Source organism: Enoplosus armatus, chromosome 19 (assembly GCF_043641665.1).
Source record: "Enoplosus armatus isolate fEnoArm2 chromosome 19, fEnoArm2.hap1, whole genome shotgun sequence".
NCBI lineage: Eukaryota > Metazoa > Chordata > Actinopteri > Centrarchiformes > Enoplosidae > Enoplosus > Enoplosus armatus.
This window is the reverse complement of record NC_092198.1, coordinates 18,391,284-18,410,152: the sequence shown is the minus strand read 5'-3', so window position 1 is coordinate 18,410,152 and position 18,869 is coordinate 18,391,284. Positions and strand designations below refer to the sequence as shown.

General features: G+C 40.2%; 1 protein-coding gene across 1 annotated transcript; it reads left to right on the top strand.

The window, feature by feature from the left end:
• The first annotated feature begins 1,300 nt into the window (after positions 1 to 1,300).
• rab10 (RAB10, member RAS oncogene family) lies at positions 1,301 to 16,272 on the top strand. The gene is made up of 6 exons (XM_070926459.1): positions 1,301 to 1,983; positions 7,849 to 7,909; positions 10,113 to 10,251; positions 12,448 to 12,537; positions 14,208 to 14,309; positions 15,099 to 16,272. Exons 1-6 carry the CDS (start codon positions 1,857 to 1,859, stop codon positions 15,183 to 15,185), a joined length of 606 nt encoding a protein of 201 aa, XP_070782560.1. The 5' UTR covers positions 1,301 to 1,856; the 3' UTR covers positions 15,186 to 16,272.
• Positions 16,273 to 18,869: the final 2,597 nt, after the last annotated feature.

Sequence of the window (18,869 nt, the reverse complement as noted above, 5' to 3'; positions counted from 1 at the left end):
TCTTGTACAGCAGTTTCTCCAGAGGATGAAGCCTGTTTACTTTAAAGTACTGCACTTAAGCACAATTTTGAGGGGCTTGTAATTTACTTGAGTATTTCTGCTTTCTGCTACTCTATACTTCAACTCCACAGCAATTCAGAGGGAAATATTGCACGACGTTTATCTGACAGCTTTAGTCACTAGCTGCTTTGCAGATTCAGATTATTAACGCAAAACACAATTAACAAAGAAGTTATGATGTATTAGTATTGATATATAAAGTAGTTAAAATTACCTCCACAGCTGCAACATTAAAGTGATGCTTACACGTGAATGCATCAATAATTAATATCCACTTATAAAATATATATTCTATCTGAAATGGGCCATTCTGCATGGTGAGTACTTTTACTTTTAGCACTTTACTTACACAATACTTTTGTACTTTTTTTTTGTACTTTTTACTTGTAACAGAGTATTTACACATTGTGGTATTACTACTTTTACTTAAGTAAAAGATCTGAGTACTTCTTCCACCGCTACTGAATGGATTACCTTCTAGTGCCAGAGTGGCTGTGGACACTTTCTTTCTTTTTCTCTCTTTTTCTTTATATCTTTCTTTCTGTCTTTCTCTGTGACATGTCTGTACTCGGCAGTAGAAAGCAGGGCATACTCAACATTCCTAAGGAGTGTCTGAGTCAAACTACTCTGACAAGCGGAAGGAGGAAACACACACACACACACACACACACACACACACACACAAAGCCAAGTCTGAAGAACCTACATTAATGGTGTGTACATGCAGATACTCTTTCAGTGTGTACAGTTATTAAATGTCTTTAGAGGATAAATGTCCTCGCAGTTCACAGGGCAGAGGATGTGGGAAACGCCCGTAACAAGCACAGAAGTACTTATATATGACATCACTTTGCCTGACTCACAGCTGGGATAGTCACCGCATCAAATGCCAGCTTGGCTTGCCATGAAAACTGAAACAACACCCCGGCTAAGAAAGATCCGCATGAAACCGGCCGCCATATTGGATCATTGGACACATTTCATTCACTGAATTAATGGGAGCTTTGAGCCTAAATGTCCGAGTAACTTACGCAGTAACATTTGCCCTTTCTGTCAATCTAACATACGCCCTTTTACCTCTCGATTTTTGCAAGGAGAGCCAATAGCATTAGGCCGCTTAATAAAATGACAGCGATATTGACCAATCAGAGGGGTGGATTTTGACAGAAGGGGCGGGAGAAAGGCGTGCCTGTGGGTCTAGGGTGTCGCCGTGGTGGCTCCCATTCGAAGGCGACGGCGGTCGTCTGTATTTCGGTTCTAATCTCTCCGGGAAAAAAGCGAAATAACTCCGAGCAGACTGTGAATTTGACACACTTCAGCGTTGAGATTTTTTTCAAATTCTTCTCGGTCGAGCTTGTGGCAGGGCTCTGGAATGACGGGGTGTGCCGAGAATTTGAATTAGCTCGCCGTTAGTTTGAAGAAAGAGTGTGTCGGGGTAGAGAGAGAGAGAGGAGCCATTTTGTCCCGACTGTGTAGGAGAAAAGAAAGAGTGGAAAAGAGGAATCACACAGGAGGAGATCTTCTATTTTTGCTTTCTGTTCTCATGCAGTAGAGGGAAAAACAGTCGGGCTTGGGAAATATAACTTCTCGGACACGTCTACGGGCACGCTATTTGGGTGGTATTTAGCCAACTAGCTTGCCAAGCTAATCAACAAATCCCAGATTGTTAACTGTTAACAGTCAAGAGAAGCGGGGCAGTTGGTCAGGTTGGCTACGGAGCTGGCTTTAGACTTCACATAGGCGTGCTAGGTTATCATTTTTTGTATCTTGTCTGGGTTAACACAAGCTGCTTTTCAATGGCGAAGAAGACGTACGACTTGCTGTTCAAGCTGCTTCTCATCGGGGACTCGGGCGTGGGGAAGACCTGTGTGCTGTTCCGCTTCTCTGACGACGCCTTCAACACAACCTTCATCTCCACCATAGGTAAGAAGACACTGGGGCCACAGATACTGGATGGTGTGTTGTTACAGGTGTTTCTGATTTTGTTGAACCCCCATCGGAGGTAGTTTGACAGCTGGGTGACTTGCCTGACTCTCCTGCAGCTGGAAATGGTAGGCAGGACATATTTGGTTAGCCAGTATGCTATCAGCATGCACTGGCTAGCCTCTCTCCAGGCCTGCACAGGTTAGCTTGAAAGCTAGTTGTGCAGCTTCATGAGCTCTTAGCTAAACCCTAGTCATCCCCGTTTTAAATGACTGTGACTTTAATAACAAAATAAGCTTTTTATTTTGATTTAGCCTGCCAGAAATGGCAAGTATAACCGGTTTAGGTGCCAGAGGAATTGCTGTCATGTCACTTGACCCAGTAGCTAGTGAGCTAACGAGGTTAGCACTGGGTAGCAGTAACGTTACAGGGCCGTGCTGCTGTTACAAAAGCACAAAAAACTGTCGCCCCATATAACGGACAGGCGTTCACGTCTTAATATCAATTTGCCCCTCTCGTTAAAAACACCTCAAAGGTAACAAATCTCTGGGTCTTTGTTCAAGATGATAGATGGCACACAAGTAAAGCCCCTGTGAAAGCAGTGATGGAAGAAGTATTAAGATAGAGGTAAAAGTAGCGATACCATAAAAATACTCCCATTACAAGTAAAAGTCCTGTCTTCAAAATGAAGTTAAAGTACAGAAGCATTATCAATTAAAAATGTCAAAAGGAAAAGTACTAAATGTTTAAAATGGCTTGTTTCAGATTTTTGCTATGTGTATTATGTTGCTGGTCTATCATTACTGCTACATTAATGTGTAAGCAACATGTTAATGTTGTACTGTAGCTGGTGGAGGTGGAGCTATTTTAACTACTTAATATACTGTTGCATAGTCTAATCTAGAACAGTGGATCATACCTAGTAAGAAGATCACATGTTTTGTATGTAAAATCTGAATCTGAGATGTAACTAGTGACTATAGCTGTTGAATAATTGCAGTGGAGTAAAAAGTAGAATATTTCCCTCTGAATTGTTGTGGAGTAGAAGTATAAAGTAGCAGAAAAAAACACTCAAGTACAAGTACCTCTAATTTGTTTTTAAGCACTTGATGTACTTAGTTACTTTCCATGACTGCTCCAAAGAGAACCATAAACAATCTGTCATGGTGGCATCATCAGCTTTTTTTCCCCCTCTGACCTCTACGCATGCGTCCAACATCATGCTCACATGAGTCAAGTGTCAAACTATGTCAAATCCCTGCACGGCCCAAATGAGGGCTCCATTTACTCCTGTTGCTTAAGATCAGAGCTGAGTAATAATGTAACATTAGAAGTGTTTTGCCGATCCACATGAAGCTGACTGATTGCAGTGCACTGGTATTATATCTTTGATCTCTTGATTGAGCTTTAATTTCATGCCCACCTTTAAACTTTAAGTGTTGACAACTCCTCTTGACTGTATGCCTAAGAACACAAAACCATAATGGGCGACAGCGTTCCCAGTGGCATCCAGGATAGATTAGATTTTTTGAGGTACAGCAATGAACAATCACTCTGTTGTAAAGCTTGCTGTCACATGTATGTGTTTGTGTTTGTTTATGGTTTTGTTATTGTTTTGTCTTTGCTTTGTCTCAGAATCAGCATAGTCTTTGTGTGTTGTGTTACACTCCCTCTTGTTTCTCAAAATATAGTCATAGACTGTGCTGTCAAATTAGAAACAAAATTATGGTGATTGTGTGCCTTTTATTTGAGTTAAAGCCACCACACAGAGCCAGTTCAGCCAGTTCAAGGTAAATGGTAAATGATCTCACTTATATAGCGCCTTTCAACCTTCACGGTTCCCAAAGCGCTTTACAGCTAAGTCTCATTCACCCATTCACTCACACATTCACACACCAATGGCGACCGAGCTGCCATGCAAGGTGCTGGTCTCCATCGGGAGCAACTTAGGGTTCAGTGTCTTGCTCAAGGACACTTCGACATGACGACCAGCTTTTACCTCCCGTGCGACAGTGCTAACCACTGCGCCACCATGCCGCCCAAGGGAAGGCTGTGTGATGATGGTCAGATGTAGACTGACTTGTCTTCAGCAGTCAAAGACCAATAGTGACCTTTGCTCTTTGCAGGGGTGCTTTCCCTGTCAAGTTGGGTAGTAAGTCAAATATTTCAATTCCTGTAAGTGTTTTGCAGAAACTGCAGGTGTTATTTTGTCCCTTACCTTTAGAAAAACATAATATATTTAACATACTCCATGTCTACCCTCGAGCAAAACGTAGCTCCAAAAGAACCTGTTTCACATGAAGGATAATGTACCAGTGATTGTGTGGATATCCATATTATAAACATGCTCTGTTTTTGTCTTAATGCATCCACAGACATGGGCAAACTTTTATGTTAACAAGTTATTCAATGTATGAAGATGACCAGACACAGATCATCGTAGTGCGTGAACTGAAACTGTTCTCAATGGTCATTGTTGTCATTTAGTATAGGAAGTGCTCACTTGTGTTGCCATCTGTTTTAATGAAAATGTGGCAAGGCCAGTCAAGTCATACTGGCTCAATACACACATAGGAGTCACAAACCAACAGAATTTTACTCATGTCAGGATGTTCGCTAAAACGTTTTACTGGTTCCCCTTGTGAACTGTCCTCTTAAAAACCCCAACACTGCCACAAGCTTCTCTGTCAGACCTACAGGCATAGTTGTCAGGGAGCTCTGATTGTTAGCAATAAAATATGTGTAATTACTGTGAGATTGATTTTTAGATATTGCCTGTTGGTTCTACTTCTCGGAAAAGCCAGAGCCTTTTCGGAAGTACTGTATGTTCAGCCTTGAAATCAAAGGATCTTTGATTAGATTACTGCGGGATGATATATGAAGTACAGTTATTTTCATCATCAAGTATTCTGCTGACTATTTTCTCGATTCATCTTTTGGTATATCAAATGTCAGAAAATAGGGCCAGCATACCCATCATAATTTTACTACAGCCCAAGGTGACATCTTCAGATTACTTGTTTTGGTTGACCAATTGCTCAAAACCCAAAGACAGTCATTTTACTATAACGTTAGACAAAGACCAGCTGCAAATAGGCATACTCATAACATTTTTGCCTTTTGTGCTTAAAAAAATGACATAAAAGATTAAGCAATTGTAAAATTAGTTGCTGACCAGCGTTCTGTAGATTCATTGTTTTGGCGATACATATATGATTAGCATATAGACAGTTGCGCTTGTGATTTAATAAATATGAACTTTGGAAGAATATTAAGACAAGCCTCTCTGTGTGCGATGGTCTACTTTCATCTTTTTTGCCAGTGTTTTGTTGGCTGCGGCGATTGCTAATGTTTTGGCATACACTACTCTTAAATTTAGTGGATGCAACAAACGACATTAGTAAACGCATCATAGCACTGTAGTGAAAAGGGCCCTCCACATAAACCAGAAAGGGCCCTCCACATAAACCAGGTACAGCTCTTGATTTCTAAAATGGAAAGTCTAACAGAACTTTGTGAAGAAACGGCAGAACCGGGACATGTGAAACAGGAGTGTGTTCTTCTTGTGACACAGTACTCATACCTTTGGAGACACAGATGCACAGCTGCTTCTCAAAATACCCCCACTGGAAACCCCCCCCCCCCCCCCCCCCCTCTCATCAGTCACTCATCCTCATTTCCAATCTCTCTCTCTGCCCTTCCTCCCTGTATATTAGAGGTTATGCATATTAAGAGTGCTGAATATGCATGATGTTGCGATCTGAAATCGCTTTTCCACAAAACATCATGAATTTTGCATGGAAACTGGCGATGGCTACAGTGGAATTCATACTTGTGGAAGGAATGGTTCCACTGGGATTGAAAAGAAAGCTGGTCCATAAACCATGTACTTTCTGCTTCAAGGCGTCCAATTCAACATTTGGCTGTCATGGAAAGTGTCATTCTCTTCTGGTGAAGTGTGCCCATTTTTCCAGTGATTGGGTAAACATGTGATTGCACAATGCCCATATTTTCTTGACAACTTGCCAGTGCACCTCACCAGGAAAAAAAACCGTTTTACTCCTCACTAGGAACACACAAATATTAAGTCATCCCTGCTGAGAACATAACTTTTTAGTAATGGTTGTCAAGAAAATTCACCCTCTTTTACTTTTTGTATTATGCCCAATATTTAATTGGTTCATCCATGCTCCTGTTGAATGTTTTTGAGGTAAAATGTTAATGTAGGCACAGTTAGCCGTGTCTCATCTGCTGAACCTCTATCTTCCTCTCCTCTTTGTCTCTTTTTGTTTCTAGCTAACCATATCTTTCTGTCCCTCCCACCCTCTCTCTCGGGACTGCATAACATTTAGTGAGTCACACCTTGGCAGTCAGCTCCTTCATTATTCTATGGCCCTGCCCCACCTAGAGCACAGCTGTTTCTTGGACTTTTTAACCAACCACAATTTTCTTACCAGAGCTGAACTGACAGCTCACTTTTTAACTGGAAAACACCACTTCTTGGCCAAAAAGTTTCAGTCATGAATCACCCCCCTTTTAAATTGGCCTCCTCTAGGGCTTCACGATCATGACAAAGAGGATAATCCTGGTTGCCCATCCAAAATATCGTCTACATTTCACTTTTGCACCATGTATTTTTTACTTTCTAGCTGCAACGAGAAGCTGGGAAACATTAGCTGGGTACAGCTTCTCAAATGAGAGGATTTGCTGCTTTTCTCCGTCCTATATGATAGTGAACTGAATATCATAGGCTTTTGGACAGCAATTTGAATGTGTCACTAAGGGATCTGGGTAATTGTGATGGGCGTTTTTCCTATTAATCAGACATTTTATCACTGGTTTAATGTCAAAAAACAGTGATAAATGCACATCACAATTTCTCAGAGCCCAAGGTGACGTCTTCATATATCTAGTTTTGTCACCTACTCTCTAATACACCATGATATTTAGTTTATGTTGATATAAAATAGGAAAAAGCAGCAAATCCTCACATTGGAGAAGCTGCAAACTGACGTGTGGATGATACATTTTTTTTTGATCATCAGTCCTTTCAGCTTCATGTTTCTTAATACTGTACTGTAGTTTTGCCATATCAGAAACCTTCAATTCTAACCCAGAGTGAGTCAGTTTACCACAAGGGTAGTTTCACTATTAATTGATTAGTCACACCACTTAAAAATACAGATTTAGGCAAAGTACTGATTTAAAAATATAACAAGTAGGATAGAATATGAGACAGTTGTCCAAGAAAGACTTGCAGTTAACCTCCTAAAAGAAAACATAGTGGAGTGTCCTTGTATAGAAAATGGTTAAAACCAAAGTCCAACCAAAATGGAAACTGAAATAAGTAAAGATAAGTTTCCATATTTAAAAAACATGCACACATAGGAAAAACTGTGTGCTCTTTGACCTCAGCCTGTCCTCTCACTGCAACATCCGTCCAAATGCTCCAACCAAGAATAAAAAACCCCTTCAACATGTTTCTAACCAGCTGCGTTAAAGCACAGGTTTTACAGTAACAAGGTTATTGCAGTGAATGTTCTCAGTGCCTTAACCTGATTTCTGTGTACCCATTGTTAGCCAGCTGCTGATCCCACAGCTGTCTGCTGATAGGCTCAAGGTCTGGGCATGACACAGCAGAATCAGGAAGAGATAATGTTATTGTCTCTCTGATGGAAATACTTGTCACTCACTTTCCATTTCCCTTGCCTCCATTTTTCTCACCAGGTTTCTATATTTCTCTGTTTGCACCAGTGCTAAGGTCTCTGTATTCAGCTCTGCCTCTCATTGTCAGGGCTCCACATGTTGGATATTCATGTATTTTTCATGGATGGTGTATGCTGATGTGTTTTCTTTGTTTTGCAGGAATAGACTTCAAGATCAAAACTGTTGAACTACAAGGAAAGAAGATCAAACTACAGATCTGGTGAGTCAGTGGACTGGTTTTGAGACGTGGCTTTTTAGTTTGTGTACCCAAGTCAAGGCTCTGTGTGTAGGGGAGTACACGGCTGGAAAATACACCCACATTGTGAGAGTCGTCTTTCGATTCGGCCCCTTCTGTTCGTGCCTTGTTACATCACAGTGAAACATCTGTTTGGCACACCTCCCTCAAGCTCAGAAATATGCTAGAACAGGAAACGGTCATCAGTCCATCAGGAGGTCTGCTGCAGGGTTATCATTGTAGTCCTCAACAGCTGATTTCCCCCAAGTGAAAGGATGTTTTCTTTTGCAAATATGATGAAACATGAATGTTGAACTTTGATTGACGGGTGAGGTTTGACAAGACTGCATACAGGGCTGCAACTTTTTTCATTATCTGTCAATCTCCCAAATACTCACTTAATTGATTCATTCTTTGGTGTAGCTGGATATGATTTCTTTGTTTTGTCTGGACAGCAAAACCCAAAGAAATTCAATTTACTATCATATAAGAGAAACTTAGGAAAGAAAATCTTAATATTTTAGAGTCTGTTGGGTATGTCTGTTAAATAACTGATGATCAAAATTGTTATAGATGAATTTTCTGTTTTCAGGTGAAATTGTAGATGTGCTTATTATTGGCTTATTCTTTATGAAAGCTTGAAGGAAGAATGATATAGTCAAAGAAAAATGTCTCTTCACAGCACAGAGTACAGAGCATACGTAAATGTCTTTAAAGTAATTGGGCTAGCCCTGTGCCTTTTTAATAGCTCCGAGCTATGAAGGATTGCTGAAGACATTAGAGTGGTAGTTTGGCAAGATAATATTAACCTATGGTCCACATACTTAAGTGGCTTTTTTTCCAGTGTTCATCTAATAAGATGAGAGACGTAGTTAAAATCCCAAGATCTTAAGTTTAAGGTTATTTTGTCAAACTACTATTGCCAAAGCCAAAATTAACATCCACACCTGCACATCCACACCCACTGTTATGTGTACCAGAGTATCAAGGATCTGTAATCTTTTTTTCGACAAAAAGTTTGTTGAAGTTATATTAAAGGATCTCTGTAGCCTCTGCCACTTGTGTATCTATAAAATGATATAGGAACATGTATAACAAAATCTAGATGGTAAAATAAAAGAATTTGTCAGGCGAAACTCGTAATGGTTTTGATATAGTAATCACACTTGGCCTGAAACTGTCCATTAAAGCTCTTCTGTGGCTTCAGTCTCTGTCCACATCACATTTTCCCCTCTTCCTGTCTAAGCACATTATGTCTGGATTTAATCTTCACTATATAGCGTGGGCACCCAGAGATGTGGTTAAGCTCACCAGTTAAATAGAATGTAACTTTTGCACAGCCAGCCACATTATTTTGAGCATCATGGTGAAACAACAATTGTAAGTGTAGGTGTGATTTGCTCATGTGAGCCCGGTGCTCCGGAGCTTCCTTTCTTTTTCTGTATCAGCTGTGATAGCTGGATGTTGGCAGGGTTTCCCGCAATAGGAAAATGTCATAGAGGAGATGCATGCTAGTGTAGACATGTGAGGGACATGGTTAGCATGCAGTGGATTTTAAACTGTGTGTTTAGCAGGTTGAACTTAACTTTTAAGTCTTACCAGGTACCTGGAGTATTGTACAGGTTATTCCTCTGTGTCTCAAAACAGAGATACTTTCTTCTGCTCAGAGTCTAATGTGCTAATGGAGCATAAAATACTTGACTTTTATCAGCCTCTTTTGGTGATTAAAGGAATTGCATTACAATGACTAACAGATCTCTGGCACAACCTATAATGGCCTGTAAATGGCATAAGTAATGAAATCAAATTTCCATAATTGAGAGGAATAAGCATGCCCGATAGAGATCAGAGATTTAGAGCTAATGTGTCTGTATGCTAAATGATATCATATAATAGTGTTATAAATGTTATTTTCTTTTCTGGCTCAAGCAGAACGTTTCAACATTTGTTGCTGGTATGTGTTGTGATTTGCAGTCATGGAAAGTGAGAAATCTCAGCAGCTTGTGAAGTAATAGTTGAGTCATTGGTGTGGATCATCATCTCTGTCAAACCCTGCAGATATTTTATGGCTGATTTGTGCTGTGATGCAGACTTACAGAACCATTTGTTGTTTGTGGGATAAGGGTTGGAATCAATACAAGAAAACAGCGAATACGAACAAATAAAATCTGTGTTTGTGTGTTTGTAGGGACACAGCGGGCCAGGAACGGTTCCACACCATCACCACCTCCTACTACAGAGGAGCCATGGGCATCATGCTGGTCTACGACATTACCAACGCCAAGAGCTTCGAAAACATCAGCAAATGGCTGCGCAACATTGACGAGGTAAAACACACACACACACACACACACATAGTCTGAGCCAATATCATTATTTGGATTTATGTTGCTGGGTTAACTCTTATCAGAGATGTTATCCGGATTCTTATGTGGCTTGTGTGTGCTGGCACTCCTTTCATCTGTTGTTTTATCTTTGGCATAATGACATAGTACTTTTAGGGATTGCAGCCAACATTGTTAACTAGCTGGCTGATCTGTGTGCAGTGATCTGTGTAGCAGGAGTCTGTGACTAAATGACAGCAGATGAGCCAGATGTCTGCATGCATCTGGCTCATTGTAGGAGTACCAGGGGCTGTACTGTTTTTACCTTGTGAATATCCGTAAAAACCAGACGTTCAAAGGCTCGACTGCTGTTTCAAACTTTCAGCTTTATTTTACAACTATCATCAGGAAGCGGTAGCTGTGTTTCGAATAGCAGCTAATGCACTCCAGGTGTGACAACTGATTTGTTATGTTAACGGTGTTACAGGCCTGGACAGTGGTGATCTGTCAGATTAAACATCCACACTAAACTCTCACAACATTATGTAAACAATCTGAGCTCTTTAGAAGCTTTATACAATTAATCAGGGAGGTTTTATATCCACTAACACCAAATGATTCTTCACAGAGCAAATTATATTACGTTATATATTGCAGTATTCCAGAGTTGTTGCATATTGTTTAATCATAATGGACATGAACCCATAAAAGGAAGTGTAGCCTAATGTACGCAACATTCAGTGACCTCACTCTCCAACAGGCCTGATGTTTTTAAATGATTAGCTGATTATCAGATAAATAAGACAAGCTGTCTGTAACATATGGTCAGTTTGTCCTGCTGCTCAGCTCACCCCATCTATTGTTTGTCTATGTTGGTGCTTCTTAGCCTTGCACCTTGCATTGTGCCATATGATACTATTTGTCTCTGTAATTATTATTCTATTATGTGAGTAATCTTCTGAGATCCACACATCAGATGAATCACTGACAGTTAATCAATAGCTCACATTATCTATCTTCATTATTCCTGGGTGCAACAATACGCTATAATATTACGACACATGATCAGTATGAAGGTGTTAACACATTAAATAAAATAAAGCGGATTGGGTGAGACCGACGGGCATTTCTTGTCATTTTTCTCACCGTCTCTGTTAAAGAGCTTTGAGTCCGGTCAAGGAAAGGAAACACAATGCATTTCCTGCTAACTAAGAACTCGGGCCTCATACCTACTCGTGACCCTTTGTGCAAGTTTGCATAAGTCTTATGAGTTGTGACCCCTTCAACCAAAGAGTGATTTTTAAAAAAAATTTTATTGTTGTTTTTATTGTTTTAGATTAGTTGATCTTTTTAACCACAAATGGCAAACATTTCCTGGTTCCAGCTTCTCTAATGTGAGGATTTGATGCTGCTCTTTTTCACACTTGAGTAGTAAACTTTTAGTATCTTTGGCTTTTTGACTGCTGGTTAGACAAAACAAGAGATTTGAAGACGTCACGTTTAACTGTGGGAGATTGTAACAGGCATTTTTCACTATTTTCTGATATTTTATAGACCAAACAATGAATCAGTTAATTGGGAAAAGAATCTGTAGATCAATCGATATTGAAAAGAATCGTTAGTTGCAGCCGTAGTTTGTTTTTGATGGCCCGAAGAGGTCAAACTATTAGAGCTGAAACAAAGTGTCAATTGCTTAAATCATTTTTTTAAGCAAATTAGTTTAATATCATTCTAGATTGATGGGGCATTTTTCACGATTGTCTGACATTTTATTGACTAAAGGATTCGTCATGATAGTAATTGTTAGATAGCTTGATAATGGAAATATTTGCCAGTTGCATCCATGAAAGCTATCCAACAATTAAAGTTTAAAAGTCTAAATGACAGATGCAATCATTTCTAGATGCAAAGCAGGTTACCCTACACAATCTAGAAAGTAACTGACTTTTATATTCCGCCTCTCTGCCCCTAGTGGCTATTAGAAGCTTTGAAATGTTAATAGATAACCTGTTTATTACCTGTGTGTTTCATTGGGGTTGATTGATGGGTTGGCCTGTGGCATCTCGTCCAAGTACGACTGGTACAAAACCAACATGTGCTGTTGTAGAATGGGTGAAGTCAGAGATGAAGCCAAGCTTAATGTCGCCGATGTGAAAAAGTAATCTAATAATCTACTCTTTCTTTCTTTATCTTTTTCAGCATGCAAATGAGGACGTTGAGAGGATGCTGCTAGGCAACAAGTGTGACATGGAGGACAAGAGGGTCGTACCAAAAGCCAAGGGGGAGCAGGTGAGATGGTGCAGTCCACCACAGCTATAAGCAGCCGTTTGTCACCGAGGTCCTACGTGCAGATTTGCTGATTTGTTGCTGCCACTTTGCAGATACATGTTCTTTTCACAGACCTGAATCTAGAAAAATATCTGTTCATCAAGACCCCTGTAGTTAATCACATCTTTTCACTTTGACAGCATGGCAGGACATTTACACAAACAGTGTTTTACCATGGGCTCATTCAACAGTGAAAGTTAGAAAACAACAATATGAAGTAGCAGGAAAATAACAGGATAGCAAAGAGAGAATGCCATGTTTTTTAAATGCATAATGTGTGTAGGATTAGTTTAAAGTAAGGTATCAGAACTGGTGAAAATAGTTTGGAAGCCTTTTGAAATTTACTTGTGAAATGTCAGCTTACTAAAACAGTGCCTCCTCATAGAATGTGCCGTAAGCTGCTGTTTGTCTTTGCATGCCATGAAGGCTTATACCTACTGTAACAACTAGTGACAACAACTGCTCAAACAACAGTTTATTGGGACTTAAATCATCTAAAATGAATAAAAAAATAAAAAAAGGAATCCTTTAATTCTATATTTTGATGTCCAAATTACATTGTAGTAGCAGAAAATGAGTTTTGGTGCCACCCCATATTGCAAGTTTTATACATTGAGCAGTTTCTCTCTAAGATGCAGCTGCTGCAGTGTAAAAGGTTAGAGAATAACTGGACTTTGTAGACAAGCTCAGAGGATCAGGGCTGAGAAATATGAACCTCTTTACTCTCTTAACAAGTGCAGTTGAGGTGCCCTTGAGCAGGGCCGACAACACCAGAGGGACATTTAACATTTGAATCGATTCATCTTCAGGAATATTTTGTGCTATAATGAATTCTTCCTCACCGTAAATGTTTGTTTACTTAATGAATACGAGACTCGCCTAATATTTGAGTCTCCGCAATTCCAGACCTGCTTTGTGGTTATGACTGCCTCTTTCAAAGTTCAGTCCCTGTGTATCAACCTCACTGCAAAACTGGGATTTATTTCTGATTTGCTGAAGATAACAAATTATGGGTCATCTTGCCTCAGAAATCCTCATATGTTCTCCTTGAGGGGTTTAAACCTGCTGCAATCATACTCAAACAAAATACCACATTGTTTATGAGAATGCAAAATCGATAAATTGGTGTAACTGATGACACTGAAATATTGTTGGCAGTGTTTTTATAGCTGAAATGAACAGGATGGTTTTATTTTCAGGACACAATCGTTGCAGACCAAGGCACAATATGGTGTATTAGAAAATAAAAAATCAGTATAATTTGGATTTAATGGGCCTGCTTGTGCAATAAAACAGCTGCACCACTTTTAAGAGCTCTGGCTCATAGCACCAAAGCAAACTAGCAGTGACTAGTCTGTCTGCAGATTTAGCAACATCAGATACAGATCTGCTTACTCATACACACACCTACCTGACTAGAATGAAAGTGTGTGTGTGTGTGTGTGTGTGTGTGTGTGTGTGTGTGTGTGTGTGTGTGTGTGTGTGTGTGTGTGTGTGTGTGTGTGTGTGTGTTGGTACCAGCGGTGATACCTGATCTCTGTTCCGCAAAGAAGATCAGCCACTTTATTTTTGGACTGGACCTCCTTACGCTGCACTCGCCGCTCTAACTCGCCCTGCTCTCTTCTCCACAGATTGCGAGGGAGCATGGCATTAGGTTTTTTGAGACGAGTGCAAAGGCCAACATCAACATTGAGAAGGCTTTCCTCACGTTAGCAGAAGACATCCTGAGAAAGGTGAAAAGATTGAATTATAGTGTGTGTGTGTGTGCTGGGATTCCGATATTTATTGATAGTTGTCTTTTATAGATGGAAACACAGGAAGTATGCATCAATGTATCTATGTTTATTAGTAGTATTAGTATAATTTATTAGTATTCATATTACTCTCCAAGTAGCCTTTCCATTATTTTGTTCTTCTTGAACGTCTAACCTGTCTAAATGACTTTTAAGTGGCTGAATAATGTGCTGACGGGTGGTGGAGCCACAGTTGGTGTTATTACCATAAACGTTTACAACATAGCAATTATGAGAAATGTAGTATTCATGATCCAGCGCATCGGCCCAGACTAAAAAGCATGCATGTAAAGTTTCGTGTTTTAATGCCTTTGTTCATCATCTGTGATGTGAAAACGCACCAACCCCACACACAGAACTTTGATGCGGTGTTAAATCACTCCCTCGTTGACTCATTCCCCCACATAATAAACACTCTTTACTCTATAGCGAGCACACAAATGGGATTTCCAGACGCTGACAGGTGTCGCACAACAGTCATTTTTGCATCTACCAAGTGCAAAACATTGCATGGTGGGATTGTTACCAAGAAGTAGTGTCCATGCCGTGGACACTATAACCACAAGCACACGAGCTCCATTTGAAGGCGGCATTGTAATGTTGTAATGCCTAAATGTCACACTCACAAATCAGATGCTTCATTAAGGTGGAAGAGGGTAAATAGCCGTTGTTTTTCCTCGTTTCTCTCACGTGTTTGATGAAATGTATTTTGTTTGTTTTCTGCAACAGACGCCCGTAAAAGAGCCCAACAGTGAAAACGTCGACATCAGCAGTGGAAGTGGAGTCACAGGCTGGAAGAGCAAGTGCTGCAGTTGAACAACTCCTCCTGTTTCACTCACACTAACGCACACAAACGCACACACACGCACACATGCACACACACACACACACACATGCACACACACACACACACACACATTCTCTCTCTCTCTCTGTCTAACTGCTAACTCTAACTCTCTTGCTCTCTCTAACCTGTCTCATGAGTTTTCTTGCACACTGACACTCTCTGTCTGTCTCTTTATCAGAATAAAACAATAAACCACTTCACTCGTCTAACCCCTCCCTCCCCCTCCCCCACCATATTCTTCCACGTCATCATTTTTATTTCTGATAAAAAGAGAAATCCAGTCACGTTTCTTGTCATTTGTTTTAAAAGTTGTAAAAAAAGAAAAGAAAAAAAAAAAGTGAAAAGACAAGCTCATATTTTTAAATATTTCCTTTGCCTGAGCTCACCTGGTTGGACACCCTCACCCACCCTTAACCCCCCCCCCCCCCCCATCCCACAGCACTCACCTTCAGTCAGAGGAAATCAAAATAAAAATCAAACAAAAAAGACAAATGTAGGATTAACATTTTGTACACTTAGTGGGGTTTCTGTTGTCTAACCGTATTTGGTCATTTACAATTTGCTACCAAGTGACAGAGGCGTGGCTAGCTCCTTTTGTATGTGGGGGTTTATTTTGTCCTGTGCCTTATATGGAAGACAGGGGCGGGGCTGTGTGGTGGGCGGAGCCACATCCACCCAATGAAATTACAGTTTAATATTCTGTCGGTTCAGGCTCCCGAGGCGAGGAAGCCGAGCTGAAGCAGAAGCGTTTGAATTTCTCCTCCAGCCAAGAGAACGGCATTATACAGTCCTGTTTATTGATGTTTTATTTTTATCTGTATGATTTATTTGACTCTTTTTTTTTTTTTGATTTCTTTTTTCCCTCTTTGGGTTGAATTTTTGTTTTGTTTTTTTTGTTTTTTTTCTTCCTGCATGCAGATTTCTTTGGGTTGGAAGCGTTTCTGTAACGTTGTGTAACGTTTGCCACTGGGTAACTGTGGGCGGGAGGTACAGAAGTTCTCTTTGGAAATTCAAACAGTTTTGCAGATCCATTAAAAATAAGCTTGTTTAAGTTAACTTGTTTGTCCTCAATGATGTGCAGTGTCCATGTCTCCACTCATAGATTTCTAGCAAGCGAGGTTTGAGACCTGAAGAGGAGCCCCCCCCCCCCCCCCCCCCCCCCCCCCCAGTCCAGAAAGGTGTAAAAAGAGGCGACTGTGAGCCTGGGTTGATTTTAAAATCTGAAGTTGAAGGTCAGAAACTTTCCTACTTGGTATGAACACCAAACCTGGACTCCAGTGCTTGCTCATTATCTTCCCTGTACTTGTATTTCAGAGCACGTTGGAGGATGGTGGAGCCTCTTTATTTCAGACGAGTCCTCAATCTCTAGTAAGAGTTTGGTCACACTTACAAATACTTGCTCAGTCTCTCATTTACTGACATCACAACCCATTTAACTGATGGATCAAAGAACTCGTGTCAGGTCTGCTGGCGTGATTGAAGGTTTGCTCCTGCAGATTTTCAGGTCAAAGTTCACATTTGTTGACGTAAAGTAGACGTCCAGTGAATGTGCCTTTTGAAGCACAGGTGTAATTAATAACACTAGTGATGGGTCCAACCTGACAAGTGGGATGCAGCCAGTATTAATGCCATTAATCATTAATTGCAACTGTACTTGTCGAGCCTAATGATCGGACTGAACTGCTACTTAGTTTTGGTTACGTGAAGGCTGGCAGTTGGTGCAAAAACAGGGATAAATGATTGAAAGGAAGTGTATCGTTTTCAACTCGTTAGCCCAGTTGGCCTCAGCCGCGTCTGCTTTCTTCACTGGCAACGTTATTTCTTGTCCCGGATTTGTGCTGCACCATGTGAATAAATGTCTGCTCGCTAGTTTTGGTGCCCAAGACTTCAAATTCAGTATTCGTCAGTGATGTGGTGGAATATGAGCAATTGTAAATTATTAATATGGTGAAAATGGAATCAAGTCCCTTTGCGTCATTAGGGGAAGCACTGTGGACAACCACTGATATTAACAAGTATTAAAAAATATTTTCAGATTAAAAAAAGAAGAAGTCTCCTCTGTTATTGACGGTGAGATGAACTGAGCTGATAAATTTCAAGAGAAACTTTCAAACCTATCTGAATGTCACGTTTTTGCTCTTATAGAATAAATTGTGACGGAAATAGAAACAGATGTGCACTGCTTTAGGGACACCAGATTGACAACTGGTGTAAACTATGAGGAAAAGATTTAAGATTTATGCAAGGTAAAAATTCAATTTTCAATTCAATTCAATTCAATTTTATTTATATAGCGCCAAATCACAACAGTCATCTCATGACACTTTACAAAATAGAGCAGGTCTAGACCGACTCTTTATAATGTTATTACAGAGACCCAACAGTTCCCACCATGAGACAGCACTTTGGCGACAGTGGCAAGGAAAAACTTCCTTTTAAGAGGCAGAAACCTCGAGCAGAAACAGACTCTAGGTGGGCGGTCGTCTGCTTTGACCGGTTGGGTTTGAGAGAGAGAGACAGAGAGAGAGGGAGAGGGAGAGAGAGAGACAAAGACGTAGAGACACAGATAGACAGACAGACAAACAGACAGGTAGTCTTTTTATTGTAAAAAGACAATAAAACCACGGGACTGTGGTGCACACTGGAGGGTGAGCTGGTGCCCATCAGAGGTCTCTACGTCTTTGTGTGGCGCCCTCTGGTGGCTGCAGCCTTAAAATAGTAAAATAGCATATTCACCAGCCTGCCTCTTTTTGATACTGAACTGCTGACAAAATCTATATTCGGCCAGTTATATCCGTTCCACAATAGTTTTCATGTTAAACGCAAGCTTTTATCTGTATGGAAACTTCATCTATTACCGCAGATGTTTGAACTACCCAGGAAGTTGGAAACTCATGGGTTTTTACCCAAAAGCTCACTAATAACTGATTTCCAAAGGTTAATGTTAGTTTTTATAAGGCAATACGGAAAGTCCTTTAATAAATACTGTATTTTCACGTGGAACATCAGTAAACTGTATATTGTAACTGTTATTGGAATTTTCTTTGAGCTTATTTAAAGGAGGGTATGGGAATCTCTGCATCTTCTCAACATGCCGATATATCAACAAAATGTACGGAGAGATTACTGTTGATTTTAAAATTTGATTAGTGTGTGAAGTTTAGTTGTGTGGCACCAAACCGGCAGCAAAAGTGAGCACATTGGCCACATTCTTAACGAAGTCCAAATACATTTTTGCCAATTCTCATTTAAAAACTAACAAATTCAATTCAACTGCACAAGTGAAAACAAAAAGGAAAGGTCATGCTGCCTTTAGTGGCCGCTGGCCGAAAAATCTGAATTTAATATTCAGAATTCTGTTTCTTTTGCTCAACTTTTAGGTTTCACACATTTCAGCCCGAAAATATGAAAACACTGCTCTTGTCAGTCCAGAGGGAACTAAAGATCTTGATCTCATTTAGACCTGAAATGACTCGATCGAAAGATAAGCAACATTAGTTTAGTTTTGATTAATTGTTGAAATAATCTTACATGTACCCAGTTCAACCTTTTAAAGTGGTGTGGTTTTGCTGCTGTTCTTTGTCTTTCTTATGTGATGGTAAACTGAGTATCTTTAAGTACTGAACGTTGGTCAGACAAAACCAGACATTTAA